The 20474-nt window shown below is 44.7% G+C and overlaps 1 protein-coding gene across 1 annotated transcript in view; it reads right to left on the bottom strand.

Moving 5' to 3' along the window:
- Nucleotides 1-20474, bottom strand: part of eys (eyes shut homolog) — a gene marked incomplete at its 3' end in the record, with an annotated part of 180883 nt that overhangs the window by 137244 nt on the left and 23165 nt on the right. Inside the window, exons 4-5 of the mRNA XM_042317175.1 lie at nt 7230-7426; nt 2427-2572 (exon numbers count right to left, since the gene is read on the bottom strand). Coding sequence (XP_042173109.1) covers nt 2427-2572; nt 7230-7426 — 343 coding nt within the window. The remainder of the gene's footprint in view (nt 1-2426; nt 2573-7229; nt 7427-20474) is intronic.

Raw genomic sequence — 20474 nt, 5'->3', positions numbered from 1 at the left:
TGACTCAGAGAAGAGAAGACATTTGAATGTGTTGACTGGCCTGAACTTTACCCTTCATATCCTCTGAGTACTATTGCCTGAGACAGCCGAAACAATAGCTCTAGAACAGGGCCTGAATCCCCCATCCTAAATGGTAAGTACCTATAAAATATTATACGTTGCCATCACTCTTTGTCATGATCACCAGAGAGCAGTTTAAAAGGGAGAAAATGTATACATTCTTTAAAGAAATGTTAATAACCAACTAATATCATTACACAGATCTGAGGTAGTGATGGGGGGGAATCGATACAGTTAAATATGGTGATCTTATTTTTGGACAATATTATATCGATATTTGACTCCAAGTAAAGACTCCAAGGCTTTCCCTGCGCCCAAACTCTGGTATTTTTCATCCTATAGCTTGTCTCCGTTTTATTGGTAAAGGTACAATATGCTGAAATCACTCCGCCATTTCCTGGTTGCAAAAATTCTAAAAGTCCGTCCAATTTCCGTCCAATGTGACAAAACAACCAGTCATTGTGTAGAGAATCATTGTACAATCTAAACCGCTGTGAAAGACGGAAAGTGAAAGACGCAAAAACGAAACTTTTGAACGGGAAACATAGAAATAGCACACATAGAACAGATCTACTGCTTTTTAGACTTGCTTTCAATGAGAATCTATAAAGCATATTTCTATGTGAATTTGGTCGGGTCGTCCAAAAAGTTACATATTGCAGCTTTAAATACTGAGCCAACATGTTTTCAGCACTTTTATTTTCATGCCCAGCTGTCTAAAACACTGCATCTCAGTCCTAGAGGCGTCACTACAGACCCTGGTTCAATTCCAGGCTGTATCACGACCCGGACGTGATTGGGAGTCCCATAGGGATACAATTGGCCCAGCGTCGTCCAGGTTAGGGTTGGGCCGGGGTAGGCCGTCATTGTAAATAAGAATTTGTTCTTAACTGACTTGCCTAGTTAAATAAAAGTTACATATTTTAAAAATGTTTTTTAAATACCTCTGCAGCAGAACTATGGTGAGCAATGTTTGGAACATTAAATAGCAATATCAAATTTGAATCGCAATACACATAGAATTGTGAGTTGTGAGAATCGCACCTATCAGCACCTAAGTATTGTGATAATATCGCTGGCAATTCCCAGCCCTCATCTGAAGTATATAAAGGAAAATAATGAGCTATTATTAAAGATGCTTCCTGTCCTGAGCTTATTAGAAGAACAAAGAAGCAACAGCATAGCAGGCGCTTTTATCTAGGACCTTTATTATTTTTTACCCTTATTTAACTAGGCACCTACATTCACAGTAACACAGTACATTTACATTTTAGTCACTTGGCGGGACGATTTACGGGAGCAATTAGGGTTAAGTGCCTTGCTCAAGGGCACATCGGCAGATGTTTCACCTAGTCAACTTGGGAATTCGAACCAGCAACCTTTCGGTTATCGGCCCAACACTCTTATCCACTAGACTACCTGCCACAAACCTGGTGTTGCTAGCTAAGCCCCTTGCTCGAACCCTGGTGTTGCTAGCTAAGCTCCATGCTCTAACCCTGGTGTTGCTAGCTAAGCCCCATGCTCTAACTCTGGTGTTGCTATCTAAGCCCCTTACTCTAACCCTGGTGTTGCTATCTAAGCCCCTTACTCTAACCCTGGTGTTGCTAGCTAAGCCCCATGCTCTAACCCTGGTGTTGCTATCTAAGCCCCTTACTCTAACCCTGGTGTTGCTAGCTAAGCCCCTTACTCTAACCCTGGTGTTGCTAGCTAAGCCCCATGCTCTAACCCCGGTGTTGCTATCTAAGCCCCATGTTGCTCACCTACATCCTGAATATACTGCCATGTGTCTCACCTGCATCCTGAATATACTGCCATGTGTTTCACCTACATCCTGAATATACTGCCATGTGTCTCACCTACATCCTGAATATACTGCCATGTGTCTCACCTACATCCTGAATATACTGCCATGTGTCTCACCTACATCCTGAATATACTGCCATGTGTCTCACCTACATCCTGAATATACTGCCATGTGTCTCAACTACATCCTGAATATACTGCCATGTGTCTCAACTACATCCTGAATATACTGCCATGTGTCTCAACTACATCCTGAATATACTGCCATGTGTCTCACCTACATCCTGAATATACTGCCATGTGTCTCACCTACATCCTGAATATACTGCCATGTGTCTCACCTGCATCCTGAATATACTGCCATGTGTCTCAACTACATCCTGAATATACTGCCATGTGTCTCACCTACATCCTGAATATACTGCCATGTGTCTCACCTGCATCCTGAATATACTGCCATGTGTCTCACCTACATCCTGAATATACTGCCATGTGTTTCACCTACATCCTGAATATACTGCCATGTGTCTCAACTACATCCTGAATATACTTCCATGTCTCACCTGCAGACGTAGTCCTCTCCTTGGACTAAACAGCTGGCGTTGTTGTGGCAGGGCGAAGGGCTGCACGGGCCTCGCTGCCTCCTGCACTGTGGGCCTGTGGTGCCATTTGAACACTGCCAGACTGAGGCTGCACACTCAGGAGAGGTCTGCATACACACACACACACACACAAAACACATGTAAAACAAACACACACGTTTGCACGCACAAGCGCACACACACATGACGAAAAAAAATCAGGCCTGAAGTCAGCTTGAGAAAACACACTTAGATTAAAGGTAAAGACAGTGTTAGTGGAGACAGATCACTCTCCCCAGCAGAACAAGACAGTGTTAGTGGAGACAGATCACTCTCCCCAGCAGAACAAGACAGTGTTAGTGGAGACAGATCACTCTCCCCAGCAGAACAAGACAGTGTTAGTGGAGACAGATCACTCTCCCCAGCAGAACAAGACAGTGTTAGTGGAGACAGATCACTCTCCCCAGCAGAACAAGACAGTGTTAGTGGAGACAGATCACTCTCCCCAGCAGAACAAGACAGTGTTAGTGGAGACAGATCATTCTCCCCAGCAGAACAAGACAGTGTTAGTGGAGACAGATCACTCTCCCTAGCAGAACAAGACAGTGTTAGTGGAGACAGATCACTCTCCCCGGCAGAACAAGACAGTGTTAGTGGAGACAGATCACTCTCCCTACAAGAGAACAAGACAGTGTTAGTGGAGACAGATCACTCTCCCCAGCAGAACAAGACAGTGTTAGTGGAGAGACAGATCACTCTCCCCAGCAGAACAAGACAGTGTTAGTGGAGACAGATCACTCTCCCCAGCAGAACAAGACAGTGTTAGTAGAGACAGATCACTCTCCCCAGCAGAACAAGACAGTGTTAGTGGAGACAGATCACTCTCCCCAGCAGAACAAGACAGTGTTAGTGGAGACAGATCACTCTCCCTAGCAGAACAACACAGTGTTAGTGGAAACAGATCACTCTCCCCCCTAGCAGAACAAGACAGTGTTAGTGGAACAGATCACTCTCCCCAGCAGAACAAGACAGTGTTAGTGGAGACAGATCACTCTCCCTAGCTAGCAGAGACAAGACAGTGTTAGTGGAGACAGATCACTCCCTCCCAGTGTTAGTGGAGACAGATAGCAGAACAAGACAGTGTTAGTGGAGACAGATCACTCTCCCCAGCAGAACAAGACAGTGTTAGTGGAGACAGATCACTCTCCCCAGCAGAACAAGACAGTGTTAGTGGAGACAGATCACTCTCCCAGAACAGCAGAACAAGACAGTGTTAGTGGAGACAGATCACTCTCCCCAGCAGAACAAGACAGTGTTAGTGGAGACAGATCACTCTCCCCAGCAGAACAAGACAGTGTTAGCAGAACAGAACAAGACAGTGTTAGTGGAGACAGATCACTCTCCCCAGCAGAACAAGACAGTGTTAGTGGAGACAGATCACTCTCCCTAGCAGAACAAGACAGTGTTAGTGGAGACAGATCACTCCCCAGCAGAACAAGACAGTGTTAGTGGAGACTCTCCCCAGCAGAACAAGACAGTGTTAGTGGAGACAGATCACTCTCCCCAGCAGAACAAGACAGTGTTAGTGGAGACAGATCACTCTCCCCAGCAGAACAAGACAGTGTTAGTGGAGACAGATCACTCTCCCCAGCAGAACAAGACAGTGTTAGTGGAGACAGATCACTCTCCCCAGCAGAACAAGACAGTGTTAGTGGAGACAGATCACTCTCCCCAGCAGAACAAGACAGTGTTAGTGGAGACAGATCACTCTCCCTAGCAGAACAAGACAGTGTTAGTGGAGACAGATCACTCTCCCCAGCAGAACAAGACAGTGTTAGTGGAGACAGATCACTCTCCCAGAACAAGACAGTAGCAGAACAAGACAGTGTTAGTGGAGACAGATCACTCTCCCCAGCAGAACAAGACAGTGTTAGTGGAGACAGATCACTCTCCCTAGCAGAACAAGACAGTGTTAGTGAGACAGATCACTCTCACTAGCAGAACAAGACAGTGTTAGTGGAGACAGATCATTCTCCCTAGCAGAACAAGACAGTGTTAGTGGAGACAGATCATCACTCTCCCTAGCAGCAGAACAAGACAGTGTTAGTGGAGACAGATCACTCTCCCTAGCAGAACAAGACAGTGTTAGTGGAGACAGATCACTCTCCCTAGCAGAACAAGACAGTGTTAGTGGAGACAGATCACTCTCCCTAGCAGAACAAGACAGTGTTAGTGGAGACAGATCACTCTCCCTAGCAGAACAAGACAGTGTTAGTGGAGACAGATCACTCTCCCCAGCAGAACAAGACAGTGTTAGTGGAGACAGATCACTCTCCCTAGCAGAACAAGACAGTGTTAGTGGAGACAGATCACTCTCCCTTGCAGAACAAGACAGTGTTAGTGGAGACAAATCACTCTCCCCAGCAGAACAAGACAGTGTTAGTGGAGACAGATCACTCTCACTAGCAGAACAAGACAGTGTTAGTGGAGACAGATCACTCTCCCCAGCAGAACAAAACAGTGTTAGTGGAGACAGTTAGTGGAGACAGATCACTCTCCCTAGCAGAACAAGACAGTGTTAGTGGAGACAGATCACTCTCACTAGCAGAACAAGACAGTGTTAGTGGAGACAGATCACTCTCACTAGCAGAACAAGACAGTGTTAGTGGAGACAGATCACTCTCACTAGCAGAACAAGACAGTGTTAGTGGAGACAGATCACTCTCACTAGCAGAACAAGACAGTGTTAGTGAACAGACAGATCACTCTCACTAGCAGAACAAGACAGTGTTAGTGGAGACAGATCACTCTCACTAGCAGAACAAGACAGTGTTAGTAGAGACAGATCACTCTCACTAGCAGAACAAGACAGTGTTAGTGGAGACAGATCACTCTCACTAGCAGAACAAGACAGTGTTAGTGGAGACAGATCACTCTCCCAAGCAGAACAACACAGTGTTAGTGGAGACAGATCATTCTCCCCAGCAGAACAAGTGAGTAAAGAACTGTAACAGTACAATGTTAGGGAGTGAAACGGGATAGCTGCAGTGACACAGAGAGAAGAAGAAGTGTATCGTTTGTTTAATGTGACAAGGTGAAAGCTGTACTTTCTGATGATTACTAACTATGCTTTTTAATTTTCTTTTTCTTTTCAATTTTGATCTTGTCTCATCGCTGCATTTCCCCAATGGACTCGGGAGGCGAAGGTCGAGTCATGGGGGGGAAACATGACTCACCAAACCGCACTTCTTAACGCCGCTTAACCCGTAAGCCAGCTGCACCAATGTGTCGGAGGAAATACTGTTCAACTGACGACCGTCGTCCGCCTGCAGGCACCCAGCTCGCCACAAGGAGTCGCTAGAGAGTAATAAGCCAAGTAAAGCCCCCCCCCCGGCCAAACCTTCCCTAACCCGGACGACGCTGGGCTAATTGTGCACCACCCTGTGGGACTCCCGGTCAAGACCAGTTGTGAAACAACCTGGGATCGAACCCGGGTCTGTAGTGACGCCACTGCGATGCGGGGCCTTCGACTACAGCGCCACTCTAACTATGCATTTCATTTGTTAAATGTCATTTGGTTTTGTATTTTGTGCACACGTACGTAAAGAAATAGTGTCTTATAAGCCCATTGGGCAACAATTGGTGTTCGAGACTTAAATAAATAAATCGATCCATCATAGAGAAACTAAGAATAGATGGAGACAGCTAGGCCATTAGCTCGACTAGCGTACTCCAGCTCTCATCACATCTCATCAGGAATGATCTTGACAATAATAATATATCTGACTCAAGAGTCAGAGATGATAAAACCAAGATCCTTAATCAGAGAAGATACTAATATTAACAGTTGCTTCGAGTCGCCAAGGCTCTCAGGTTGAAAGATGAGTTCATTTTCATTCAGATGAAGTCCCTTATAGAGATGAGACTGAGGCAAAATCAATGTCAAACAGATCAGGTTGACATAAGAGTGCTGCTATGCTATCAACACTGGGCTCCCATTAATGTGACTGTGTTATGAAGGTTGTTATGCGTAATCCTGCATCACTCATTAAGGTGTTATGACTGGTTAAGAAAGCCTTACAGAAGATTCTCGATTGGGTTGAGAAACCAATTACAAATCAGTTATTGTAAAATTTGTGGCAAATTCCATAATGAAGTCACAAGTGAAGGTCACAAAAAGACAATTAGCCCATTTTAATATATTTTTCTCTCTATGCTTCGCCTCTTGCATAATAGAGAAACTATTGGCACTCAGCAGGTGATGATTAAAACCCTGTCCTGTATCACCGTAACATTTCATAGATAAAAGGCCTGAAATTGAAAACGGACTGTGGCCAACAGACGCCTCCATCTAGAACAAAAGAGCCCCTTTCATAACTGCAATTTCAATCTGCCTCTTAAAATATGCAATAGTTAATTCCAGTCTAATCAAAATAGCCACCACAAATAACCAGAGCCACCACCATTACGCTTTCCTTCCCCAAGCAATGCTAACCCCCCCATTGAAGGCAGAAATATTCATTGTTGTTCCAACCTTCAAAAGTACACTCGATCTGCTTCAAAGACTAAGATATTAATTTTCATGTGACATTTCCTATTAAATCAGGCTCTGAGAGGCGGAGGAGGAGGAGGCCTCAGAAGAATGAAGAAGGAGAAATGGGATGCGTCCATAATGACATCTTATTCCCTCTATAGTGCGATACCTTGGGCCAGACTGTATGGGCTCTGGTCGAAAGCGGTGCACTATTTAGAGTGACATTTGGGACATAGAAATAGAGTTCTCACATGTTCCCCCAAGGAGCACGCCTTTTCCCGCTGACATTCGTATGAAAGGCAATTGATGTTAACGGGGGTGTCACAGCGGAGGCCCGTGAATCCCTCCAGACAAGCACAAGCATATCCAGCGGCGCTCTCGGAGCTCTCCTCACACTCTCCGCCATTCCTACATGGGTTGGGATCACAAGATGTCCCACAAGGTGGACCTATGGATGAGAATGAACAGTTGGTTATTGGATAAGATTCCCAGAGGCGTTGAACTTCAATGAATATTTGACACGTGACAGCTCTCAGGCTGGATGTCAGAGATAGAGCAGAAGTGTCGGTCCAACAACCCATGATAACTCAGGACACCTGAAAACAATCGGAGAGGTCTCCACAGCTGAACTCGACAGTATTTGTTACAGCCATACAAACTTCACGGACACTGTCAGTTCAAGTCAGTCCCATTGAGAGCATGGCTCCAAATAGAGCAAATGATTGTGATAATTTGTTGAGGAGAAACTTGATCTGTTCCTCACTTCAACAACTCTGATTTCAACATTTCATCCCACAGCAACATACAGTTTAAACCATATAAATATAATTAATTATATTTATATGGTTTAAACCACAGAGGCAGGAAATACAGCAAAACCACCAGGATGAGGATGTGAACAGTACCTCAGTACCTGGTCAGGGATGGGAACAGTACCTCAGTACCTGGTCAGGGATGGGAACAGTACCTCAGTACCTGGTCAGGGATGTGAACAGTACCTCAGTATCTGGTCAGGGATGTGAACAGTATCTGGTCAGGGATGGGAACAGTACCTCAGTATCTGGTCAGGGATGTGAACAGTACCTCAGTATCTGGTCAGGGATGTGAACAGTATCTCAGTACCTGGTCAGGGATGTGAACAGTACCTCAGTATCTGGTCATACAGTTCTGTTCAAGTTAATAACATTATCCCCTACTAATCCTACATGTGAATCACACGCTCTTTAAAGAAAGAGTGCCTTCCTTTACTCAGTGTTTTATTGGGTTTGATGATGGTGTTTTCAAACACATGAGTAATCCTGAAGTATCCCGTGTATATATTTGTCTTCATGTGAATACAAGGCTCCAGGGCTCTCTCTCTCTATGACTCTAATTAATAATCAACTGCTTTTCCTGGACTCACTCACTTGTTCCTTGAGCAAGGTCTCCCTACACTACACTGTGGTATCATCCCAAATGGCACCCTATTCCCTATATAGTGCACTACTTTTGATCAGGGCCCTATGTGACACTATATAGGGAATGGGGTGCTATTTGGGATGCAAGCCTCCCTATACTGTATCATCTCTCCTATGCGCTTCTTCCGTCTATTTTGGAACGCACAAGTGAATCTGAACTCCACACCAATTCCCACAACCCAAGAGAAGAACCAGGAAGTTGGCTTTTCATCTCAGTATAAAAGACAAAAGAGAATGAAATTTCAAGCATGCAACCAAACCACTAAACCTCACGCAACAGCTCCTATGTTTACTCACAATAAAACTAGGCTATATTCGTTGTGTCAAATTGGCCCTCCTAATGATGCAACTTTCTCTGGCACAAAAAGTCAGAGAAGAGGAGCTGGAAACACAAACTGTGTGGTTGGTATTCTCCTTTTCTCTTTAATATTTTTCTTTTTTCCCTCCTTTTCAATGCTTTTACTGTTATTGTGTTCTGTTCTAATTAGCAAATAGACCTTTTAAAGTAAATCACAGTCTTCTCCAAGTACCTGTACCATTGATGTCCTATTGTATGATCGACATAACAACATGAATAAGACATAGACATGAAAAGATATATCCCCTCAGGGCATAAAATGATTAAACTGCTTATTGGCATTAGGATTCTGTCAAACACTGTTGGCCATTGTACAGCTCTTGATATCTCTGTTGATGTTTCCTGTCCTGAGACTGAAGACACAACAGCTATCACGCTGTTTCTGTTCTTTTGCTTGGTCTACATATCATCATCATCCCCATACTACCAGGGGAGAATGCAGAACAAACAGCCCAAGCTGCTTCATACATTATTACAGTCGAGAAAAAGGAAATCAGTTGGCGGACTGCCACCACCATCTTTAATATCACAATGGACTTTTAACCGGGAGAGAAAGATGAAGTATGACTGGTCAAACTGTCTACAGGAAGATATAAGAAAGGTCCAGAATTGACTGGAACATCAACAGTCTACCTAGTACGAGTGGTGTCTTTTCAACATGGTCTCATTTCAATATGCCAAAATGGTGACATTTAATCATTGTGACCTACTTGTTGTGTGTATTTACTGAAATGTATGTGTGACTAATAGATGAGCACACACACACATTTTTAAATGTATGTACATTGTAAAGTCTGTTGTCTGTAATGTATCTTTGTTATATGTCGGACCCAAGACTAGCTGTCGCCATTGGCGTCGGCTAATGGGGATCCTTATGAATCCAAAAATACATCAGCTGAGCTAACCTCGTACACTGAACAAAAATATAAAACACAACACGCAACAATTTCAAAGATTTTACTGAGTTACAGTAAAATCAGTCAATTGAAATTAATTAATTAGGTCCTAATCTATGGATTTCACATGACAGGGAATACGGATATGCATCTGTTGGTCACAGATACCTTTTTTTTTAAAGTAGGGGTGTGGATCAGAAAACCAGTCAGTATCTGGTGTGACCACCATTTGCCTCATGCAGCGTGACACATCTCCTTCACTTAGAGTTGATCAGGCTGTTTATTATGGCCTGTGGAATGTTGCCCCACTCCTCTTCAATAGCTGTGCGAAGTTGCTGGATATTGGTGGGAACTGGAACACTCTGTCGTACACGCTTCGATCCAGAGTAGGGGTATGAACGTTTAAACATTTTAATGAAGTTGGGATCCTTAAGTAGGCTGTCAAGTGTTTATAAGAATTTGTTCTTAATTAACTTGACTAGTTAAATAAAAAATGTATTAATTAAAATCACAGTTCAGTGATCACAAAACATTATTTTCTGTGTTCAGCCGATAGGCTATAAATGCCTGGGGAAGTTGTGTAATTCAAATAAAACCAGAGAGGATGAGGCAAATTTTAGGCTTGGTGAATTTGCAAGGCATGCAAGACAAGACATGACATAGTGAGATGCAGATTACCAAAACATATGAGCAGGCTTCTGCTTTTTCCATCTCTCTCCCTCACACTGGCCTGGAAGCTCCGCCTCTCTCTCCCTCACACTGGCCTGGCTGCTCCGCCTCTCCCTCCCTCACGCTGGCCTGGCTGCTCCGCCTCTCTCTCCCTCACGCTGGCCTGGCTGCTCCGCCTCTCCCTCTCCTCACGCCTCACGCTGGCCTGGCTGCTCCGCCTCCCCTCCCTCACGCTGGCCTGGCTGCTCTGCCTCCCTCCCTCCCTCTGGCCTCCCTCCCTCCCTCCCCCTCACGCTGGCCTGGCTGCTCCGCCTTTCCCTCCCTCCCTCACGCTGGCCTGGCTGCTCTGCCCCTCCCTCCCTCCCTCACGCTGGCCTGGCTGCTCCGCCTCTTGGCTGCTCCTCCCTCCCTCACGCTGGCCTGGCTGCTCCGCCCCTCCCTCCCTCCCTCACGCTGGCCTGGCTGCTCCGCCTCTCCCTCCCTCCCTCCCTCCCCCTCACACTGGCCTGGATACTCCGCCTCTCCCTCCCCCCTCACGCTGGCCTGGCTGCTCCACCTCCCCTCACACTGGCCTGGCTGCTCCGCCTCTCCCCCTCCCCTCACGCTGGCCTGGCTGCCTCTCCCTCCCTCACGCTGGCCTGGCTGCTCCGCCTCCCCCTCCCTCACGCTGGCCTGGCTGCTCCGCCTCTCCCTCCCTCACGCTGGCCTGGCTGCTCCGCCTCTCCCTCCCTCACGCTGGCCTGGCTGCTCCGCCTCTCCCTCCCTCACGCTGGCCTGGCTGCTCCGCCTCTCCCTCCCTGGCCTGGCTGCTCCGCTCTCCCTCCCTCACGCTGGCCTGGCTGCTCCGCCTCTCCCTCCCTCACGCTGGCCTGGCTGCTCCGCCTCTCCCTCCCTCCCTGGCCTGGCTGCTCTCCCTCCTCACGCCCTGGCTGCCCTGCCTCCCTCCCTCCCTCACGCTGGCCTGGCTGCTCCGCCTCTCCCCCCTCACGCTGGCCTGGCTGCTCCGCCTCTCTCCTCCCTCACGCTGGCCTGGCTGCTCCGCCTCTCCCTCCCTCACACTGGCCTGGCTGCTCCGCCTCTCCCTCCCTCACACTGGCCTGGCTGCTCCGCCTCTCCTCTCCCTCACACTGGCCTGGCTGCTCCGCCTCTCTCTCCCTCACACTGGCCTGGCTGCTCCGCCTCTCCCTCCCTCCCTCACACTGGCCTGGCTGCTCCGCCTCTCTCTCCCTCACACTGCCTCTCTGCCTCCCTCACACTGGCCTGGCTGCTCCGCCTCTCCCTCCCCTCACACTGGCCTGGCTGCCCCGCCTCTCCCTCCCTCACACTGGCCTGGCTGCTGCCCCGCCTCTCCCTCCCTCACGCTGCCTCTCCCTCCCTCACGCTGGCCTGGCTGCTCTCTCCCCCCTCCCTCACACTGGCCTGGCTGCTCCGCCTCTCCTCCCTCACACTGGCCTGGCTGCTCCCTCACACCTCTCCCTCCCTCCCTCACGCTGGCCTGGCTGCTCCGCCTCTCCCTCCCTCCCTCACGCTGGCCTGGCTGCTCCGCCTCTCCCTCCCTGGCCTGGCTGCTCACGCTGGCCTGGCTGCTCCGCCTCTCCCTCCCTCACGCTGGCCTGGCTGCTCCGCCTCTCCCTCACGCTCCCTCACGCTGGGCCTGGCTGCTCCGCCTCTCCCTCCCTCACACTGGCCTGGCTGCTCCGCCTCTCTCTCCCTCACACTGGCCTGGCTGCTCCGCCTCTCTCTCTCTCCCTCACACTGGCCTGGCTGCTCTGCCTCTCTCTCCCTCACACTGGCCTGGCTGCTCCGCCTCTCCCTCCCTCACGCTGGCCTGGCTGCTCTGCCTCGCCCTCCCTCACACTGGCCTGGCTGCTCCGCCTCTCTCTCCCTCACACTGGCCTGACTGATCCGCCTCTCTCTCCCTCACACTGGCCTGGCTGCCCCGCCTCTCTCTCCCTCACACTGGCCTGGCTGCTCCGTCTCTTCCTAATGATGCCAGTGTGTGCTCAGTCTTCGGTCTGTTGCCTGTAGAATATCCTAGCCTATTCATGGCACTAATGTCTTCGAGACAGTTTTGCAAGCATTTTTGCCTCATGAAATGACAGTAGGCTACTGGTAGCCTGTATCGATTACGCTTTTCAGACATAATGGAACATGGCTCCTTGAAAGCGCCTCGGCTACGGCATGTTATTCTGTATGTTAGGGTAGGCTACACTATGTTTTTTTTTATGCAAAAACCTTCTCTGGTGATATGAACAGACATTTTACTTGTCTGTAAAGGAATGCCGCTTCTAAAGTCCATCACTAGGAAACCAGAACTGTCAATCAAATAATCTCGAGCTGCTGCTCGCAGCCTGCTTGCCTGCCAACTACACACAGACCACTCTCTCCTCTCTTTTTAAATACCGTGACTTACCAAGACATTTAGTAGAAAGAAAGCACATCTAGTTACCATACCATAAAAACAGCATAAACAACAACACAGCAGCTCATCAATCAGTTAACTGTAGTCAGGGAAACCATACCGAACATGTAAAGACCTGAAAAGGCACTTTTTTGAATTCTCTGAAAAGTTATTAATAGTTGATATCAACATGTTACCGTAGCTGTGTTGTATGTCTGTAAAGTGTTACAGAAGATGTAACTTCCTTACAAGTCCCCGGGGTTCATACATACGTAATATGACTATTATTCTTCACTGTAAATTGACACGGAAAACCGTTTTTTAAAAATGTGAGTTAAAACATTAAGCAAAATTGTCCATTTGTCACATCGCTAATTCAAAGCATCCCAAACATGCTCAATGTGTGGCATGTCTGGTGAGTATGCAGGCCATGGAAGAAGGGACATTTTCAGCTTCCAGTTGTGGTCTTCAGATCCTTGCGATATGGAGTCGTGCATTATCATGCTGAAACATGAAATGGTGGCAGAGGATGAATGGCACGACAACGTTGACATCAGCAAACCGCTCGCCCACACAACGCCATCTGCCCGGTAAAGTTGAAACAGTTCCAGCATGCCAGTGGCCATCGAAGGTGAGCATTTGCCCACTGAAGTCAGTTACAATGCCGAACTGCAGTCAGGTCAAGACCCTGGTGAGGACGCGAGCACGCAGATGAGCTTCCCTGAGACGGTTTCTGACAGTTTGTGTAAAAATGATTCGGTCGTGCAAACCCACAGTTTCCTCAGCTGTCCGAGTGCCTGATCTCAGACGATCGATCCCGCAAATGAAAAAGCCGTGTGTGGAGGTCCTGAGCTGGCGTGGTTACACGAGGTCTGCAGTTGTGAGGCCGGTTGGGTGTACTCCCAAATTCTCTAAAACGACGGAGCTTATGGTAGAGAAATCAACATTAAATTATCTGGGAACAGCTCTGGTGGACATTGCTGCAGTCAGCATGCCAATAGCACGCTCCCTCAAAACGTGAGACATCTGTGGCATTGTGCTGTGTGACAAAACTCCAAATTTTAGAGTGGCCTTTTATTGTCCCCAGCACAAGGTGCACCTGTGCAATGATCATGCTGTTTAATCAGCTTCTTGATGTGCCATACCTTTCAGGCAGTTGGATTATTGTGGCAAAGGAGAAATGGTCACTAACAGGGAATATAAACAAATTTGTGCACAACATTTGAGAGAAATAAGCTTTTTGTGCAGATGGAACATTTCTGGAACTTTTTATTTCAGCTCAAGAAACATGGGACCAACACTTTACATGTTGCATTTATATTTTCAGTGTAGTTGTATGTCACTTAGGGTGACATATTACCTACTGTATATCAGATAAATTATAATGACGTGCCATATTTAACCCTTATAAAGAATCATAATTACATTGAATGCCTATGATTAGTTTTGAATTATCCTTCCCCCCTCTGTAAATCATATTTAAATTATGCAAAACAACAAACTTAATTGAATAAAGGAGAATAAATGGACTTTATGGAGCTGACAACAGTAGCTCTGATCAGAGCTAGAAGTTTTGGACAAGAGCATCTTGGCTTGGAGACACATACATTACATAGTGTAATCCACCTCTAATGTCAAATGCCGTGGTGGTGACATTGGCTTCTCCACGTGGGATAAAATTAGACTGAACACACCGCTGGTTCAAGGTGAATACAATTTGATTCTATTCCCTGGCGTAGGCTTTTCATTTTTGTGTTCTTCAGTAGGCGCTAACTCATTTATCTTTCTCTGTGATTCTTCTTGTAGCATATTCCTCTATGCTAATTCCCCTGCGTATTCTAGTGCTCTTGTTCCCAGAGGCTTCCCATAGTATGTATCCCAAATGGCACCCTATTCAATATATAGTGCACTACCTATGGGCCCTGGTCAAAAGTAGTGCACTGCATTGTGAATAGGGTGCCATTTGGGACTCAGCCATAGCCTGTGTGCAGGTATCAGTGGACATCAATCTTACAGTATATACATACAGCTTCTGGGCTTGTTTAGGCTTGCTACACTAGCCATTGGAAATTGAGTTTGCATAGCGGGTTGCCTACCAAAGGCCAAAACAAGAGTCTTTGGGAATAATGTAGTTTACACAAGTTCAACATCACTAAGGCTGGTCACTTTCACATTTATCTAGTAAGCACAATATAATTCACATCGCTTCCTTTCACAGGCATAGCAGGTATCTATAGGGTAGTAATTATAATGATACCTCATCAACATAGCAGCTATAGTATAGGGTAGTATTTATAATGATACCGCATCAACATAGCAGATATTCTTTTGGTAGTATTTATAATGATACCTCATCAACATAGCAGGTATCGTATAGGGTAGTATTTATAATGATACCTCATCAACATAGCAGGTATAGTATAGGGTAGTATTTATAATGATACCTCATCAACATAGCAGGTATCTATAGGGTAGTATTTATAATGATACCTCATCAACATAGCAGGTATAGTATAGGGTAGTATTTATAATGATACCTCATCAACATAGCAGATATTCTTTTGGTAGTATTTATAATGATACCTCATCAACATAGCAGGTATAGTATAGGGTAGTATTTATAATGATACCTCATCAACATAGCAGATATTCTTTTGGTAGTATTTATAATGATACCTCATCAACATAGCAGGTATAGTATAGGGTAGTATTTATAATGATACCTCATCAACATAGCAGGTATAGTATAGGGTAGTATTTATAATGATACCTCATCAACATAGCAGGTATAGTATAGGGTAGTATTTATAATGATACCTCATCAACATAGCAGGTATAGTATAATTTATAATGATACCTCATCAACATAGCAGGTATAGTATAGGGTAGTATTTATAATGATACCTCATCAACATAGCAGATATTCATTTGGTAGTATTTATAATGATACCTCATCAACATAGCAGGTATAGTATAGGGTAGTATTTATAATGATACCTCATCAACATAGCAGGTATAGTATAGGGTAGTATTTATAATGATACCTCATCAACATAGCAGGTATAGTATAGGGTAGTATTTATAATGATACCTCATCAACATAGCAGGGTAGTATTTATAATGATACCTCATCAACATAGCAGGTATAGTATAGGGTAGTATTTATAATGATACCTCATCAACATAGCAGGGTAGTATTTATAATGATACCTCATCAACATAGCAGGTATAGTATAGGCTAGTATTTATAATGATACCTCATCAACATAGCAGGTATAGTATAGGCTAGTATTTATAATGATACCTCATCAACATAGCAGGTATCTATAGGGTAGTATTTATAATGATACCTCATCAACATAGCATGTATCTATAGGGTAGTATTTATAATGATACCTCATCAACATAGTAGGTATAGTATAGGGTAGTATTTATAATGATACCTCATCAACATAGCAGGTATAGTATAGGGTATTATTTATAATGATACCTCATCAACATAGCAGGTATAGTATAGGGTAGTATTTATAATGATACCTCCTCAACATAGCAGATATTCATTTGGTAGTATTTATAATGATACCTCATCAACATAGCAGGTATAGTATAGTATTTATAATGATACCTCATCAACATAGCAGGTATAGTATAGGGTAGTATTTATAATGATACCTCATCAACATAGCAGGTATAGTATAGGGTAGTATTTATAATGATACCTCATCAACATAGCAGGTATAGTATAGGGTAGTATTTATAATGATACCTCATCAGCATAGCAGGTATAGTATAGGGTAGTATTTATAATGATACCTCATCAACATAGCAGGTATAGTATAGGGTAGTATTTATAATGATACCTCATCAACATAGCAGGTATAGTATAGGGTAGTATTTATAATGATACCTCATCAACATAGCAGGTATAGTATAGGATAGTATTTATAATGATACCTCATCAGCAGAGCATCACGTCTCCACTGGTACTTTTCTATTAACAAGTGTGAGGAATGTCATTCACCTATTACCTTCAGCCTATGAGCATGGCACACTACAGAAATTCCACCACGCTTGCTGAATGGGCGCACTCGTGCAATAATCACTTTCCGTTCCTCCAACCAATGGGAATGAATCTAGGAGAGTTTGTCAAGTCAACCCTGGTCTTGCTTGTTGTTTTGCAGCAACAGTCTTCCAACGACCTTCCACCACCACCACCAGTCATCGGAAGCCCATTCTCCCAGCTGGGGTTTTTGATGCCAGCTGTCCAGCATAGAGCAACCGGTAATCAGCATTTGGCTCCGAGGAGCATTCCTCAAAGATGAGGCCTACCCCAAACTATTCAATAAAATTATATATTGCATTTCATCTATGTTGTCATTCAGTTAAGCCTGTACTCAATTAAACTTGTTTAAATGTGTCCCTTAAAAAAATGGGTTTATACCTATCCCAATAGATTCAATACTTGAATTTGGGGCATATTCTGGAAACAGCTTAAGGTACATTTTCACATCAGATTTTGGGTAAGCCCTGTGCAACTTCCAACGCGTGTTTACTGTGAACCCTGAGGGTGTACCCACTTTAAATTACAGTTTTAACAGAGGCCAAGTAGGTTACTGTGGCTATTTGAACATAATATAGGCCTACCAGAGTGGCCTACCATAAAAACAATGGCGGAAAATGCATCCCATAACATTTTAACATGGAAATAGATGTTCTATCATTCAGCCTACAATAGCAGCCAATGTGTGGTGTTCAATGTAGTTCCTACATTCCATGACTTTTGAAAAAGACATGTACGGCTTGACATTAACCCGTTCATCCACTTGTCCTTCAAAAAAGGTGACTGAGAATGTTGTTGTTTGATGCAAGAAACCACTTTACAAAATAAAATGCATTATTATTATTCCCATACCATTATTACAGAGAATCAGACACATTATGCTACCACCTGCCTATTGGCTACTTAGATTATTCAAGCCGGTCTCATAATACAACACTACCCCTTTAAGAAATTTGTAAAAAGTGCTCTTCAAAGATGTCTAGAAATGTCTAGTTTTGTGCTCTTGTAGGAAGCAATCACTCCCCTATTGTTGACAACTAATGATCTATAACTGGGCTAATAACTCACTAACTAGTAATCACTCCCCCATTGCTGATGACTAATGATCTATAACTGGGCTAATAACTCACTAACTAGTAATCACTCCCCCATTGCTGATGACTAATGATCTATAACTGGGATAATAACTCACTAACTAGTAATCACTCCCCCATTGCTGATGACTAATGATCTATAAATGGGCTAATAACTCACTAACTAGCAAAGGATATGAACAAAATGTGCACACGTGGCTACATTCAGCTTTCGCTTTGATTCCAAAACAAGCACATCTACTCACGACCGTTAATGCTGTAAACACAGTCCAGTTCCATATATGGCAATGGTCTATTTGCATATAGACCTCCTGCAGATCTGACTTGTTATGGCTCACTGGTCTGTGTAGAGTATGGTTTGAGTCCTGCATGTCAACGCACCGGTGTGAGTCCTGCATGTCAACTCACCGGTCTGAGTCCTGCATGTCAACGCACCGGTCTGTGTAGAGTACGGGCTGAGTCCTGCAAGTCAACGCGCCGGTCTGAGAAGAGAACGGGCTGAGTCCTGCATGTCAACACACCGGTCTATGTAGAGTACGGGCTGAGTCCTGCATGTCAACACACCGGTCTGTGTAGAGTATGGGCTGAGTCCTGCATGTCAATGCAATAGATTCCTACTCTGATGTGTTCTGCCTACAAGAAAGTGTCTTGCATAGTTAGTTTTGTTGTTTTGGTATGTTGTATTGAAAGTGGCTAATATTGCGTTGACTTGATTACAATTCCCACAGTAAAAGGAAAGGTTGATAGTGTTAACAGGGAACACTCTAGAACAGTGGTCACCAACCTTTTCTGAGTCAAGATCACTTTCTGAGTCAAAATGCAAGCCGAGATCTACAGCTCAGATGTTTTGTATTAAAAGGGCTTTTAAAAAAACGTACGCCTTTGCAACATTAACCAATTACAAACAGTACTGTAGCAATGAGGTTTGTGCAGTAGGCTACAGGCCCAAAACATTATAATGACATATTGGCTTTGCTTGAATTGCCCTGCCAATGCATTGCTGTTCAGGCCATCTTTTTAAATTATATTAAAACATTTGAGGTAGGTTGCATGATCATACCAGTAATAAATCTGTTGTTGTATTACTTGTGGGGCACAGCTGAGTGAGCATACATTTTTTTTAAATGGCTTTTTATTTTATTGGGCTGATGGTTCCTTCATCTGATGGTCAGTCTCAGGCTAAGGGTCCGCCTCAACATCCCTCCTCTCTCCCTTTCCTCCACAGACACTGACCAAAAAGGGACACGGTTTCCAGCTGATGGTAAAACTCGAGTCGCACCGCATTATTTCTGCCTCATGCACAAATTCGTGTTGTTACTCCTATGAACACATGAATATTCCTTGATATTAAAAAGACCCAAGCTGCTTATAATAACAACACAAGCCTATAGATACACGTTCCTACTCATTCATTACTGCTGCAGTGCTTGTTGTAGCGCTGAGTGGAAATAAGAAGAATGCACATTTTATGGCTTATAAAAGTCTTGAATACAAAGTGTTGACAGGGCTGAGTAAGAAGTTAAACATGAACTCACTCATAAAAACAGCAGCTCTTTGCCAAAGACGAATAAAATGTAAAGAAAGATTGGCCAGTGGATCGTGATCGACCAGCTGGTGACCACTGCTCTAGAAGGTTGAGTGAAGTTCAATCTCATGCTTCTCTCCATGGGCTGATATTTCTTCTGAGCGGAAGTCTCGTGGCTACAGCGCGCATGCGCACAGCTTAGAGGGAACATTGCTTGTGAACCTTACAAACCATGTAAAAAGTATAGACATTGTTGTACACTGAGTACACCCCCCCCCCCTTTTTACCCTCAGAACGGCCTCAATTCATTGGGGCATGGACTCTACAAGGTGTCGAAAGCGTTCCACAGGGATGCTGGGCCATGTTGACTCCAATGCTTCCAAAAGATGGCTGGATGGCTGGGTTTCTTTTGTGTGGTGGACCATTCTTGACACAAAGGAAACTTTTGATCGTGAAAAACCCAGCAGCGTTGCAGTTCTTGACACAAACCGGTGAGCATGACACCTGCTATCATACCCCGTTCAAAGGGAACTTAAATATGTTGTCTTGCCCATTCACCCTCTGAATGGCACACATACACAATCCATGTCTCAATTGTCTCAAGGCTTAAAAATCCTTATTTAACATGTCTCCTCCCTTTCATCTACACTGATTGAAGTGGAATTAACAGGTGACATCAATTAGGGATCATAGCTTTCACCTGGATTCACCTGGACAGTCTAAGTCAAGGAATAATAATAATAAATAATACAATCCATAGAATACATAAAAAACTATGTATTATGTAAGAGGATAATAATGAATATTGAATAATGTGCTCAGGAATGCTCACTTAAATCTCTTGTCAATGTAACCTATATACAGTACAGTCTTAAATGTATCTAACAGGACTCAGATATACCCACAACTTAACAACGCAGTCCCCAACCAAATCACTCCCTCATAGATGAATCTACCCACTAAAACAATGGGTTAAGTGAATTGCGAAAACAAGCTGTATGATCCCAGATGGGATGTTGCCCTATAAGGCGGTAAT

The sequence above is a fragment of the Oncorhynchus tshawytscha genome, unplaced genomic scaffold (genome assembly GCF_018296145.1).
Source record: "Oncorhynchus tshawytscha isolate Ot180627B unplaced genomic scaffold, Otsh_v2.0 Un_contig_7265_pilon_pilon, whole genome shotgun sequence".
Classification (NCBI taxonomy): domain Eukaryota; kingdom Metazoa; phylum Chordata; class Actinopteri; order Salmoniformes; family Salmonidae; genus Oncorhynchus; species Oncorhynchus tshawytscha.
Note: the sequence above shows the minus strand (reverse complement) of the source record. Positions and strands in the feature narration are given on the sequence as shown.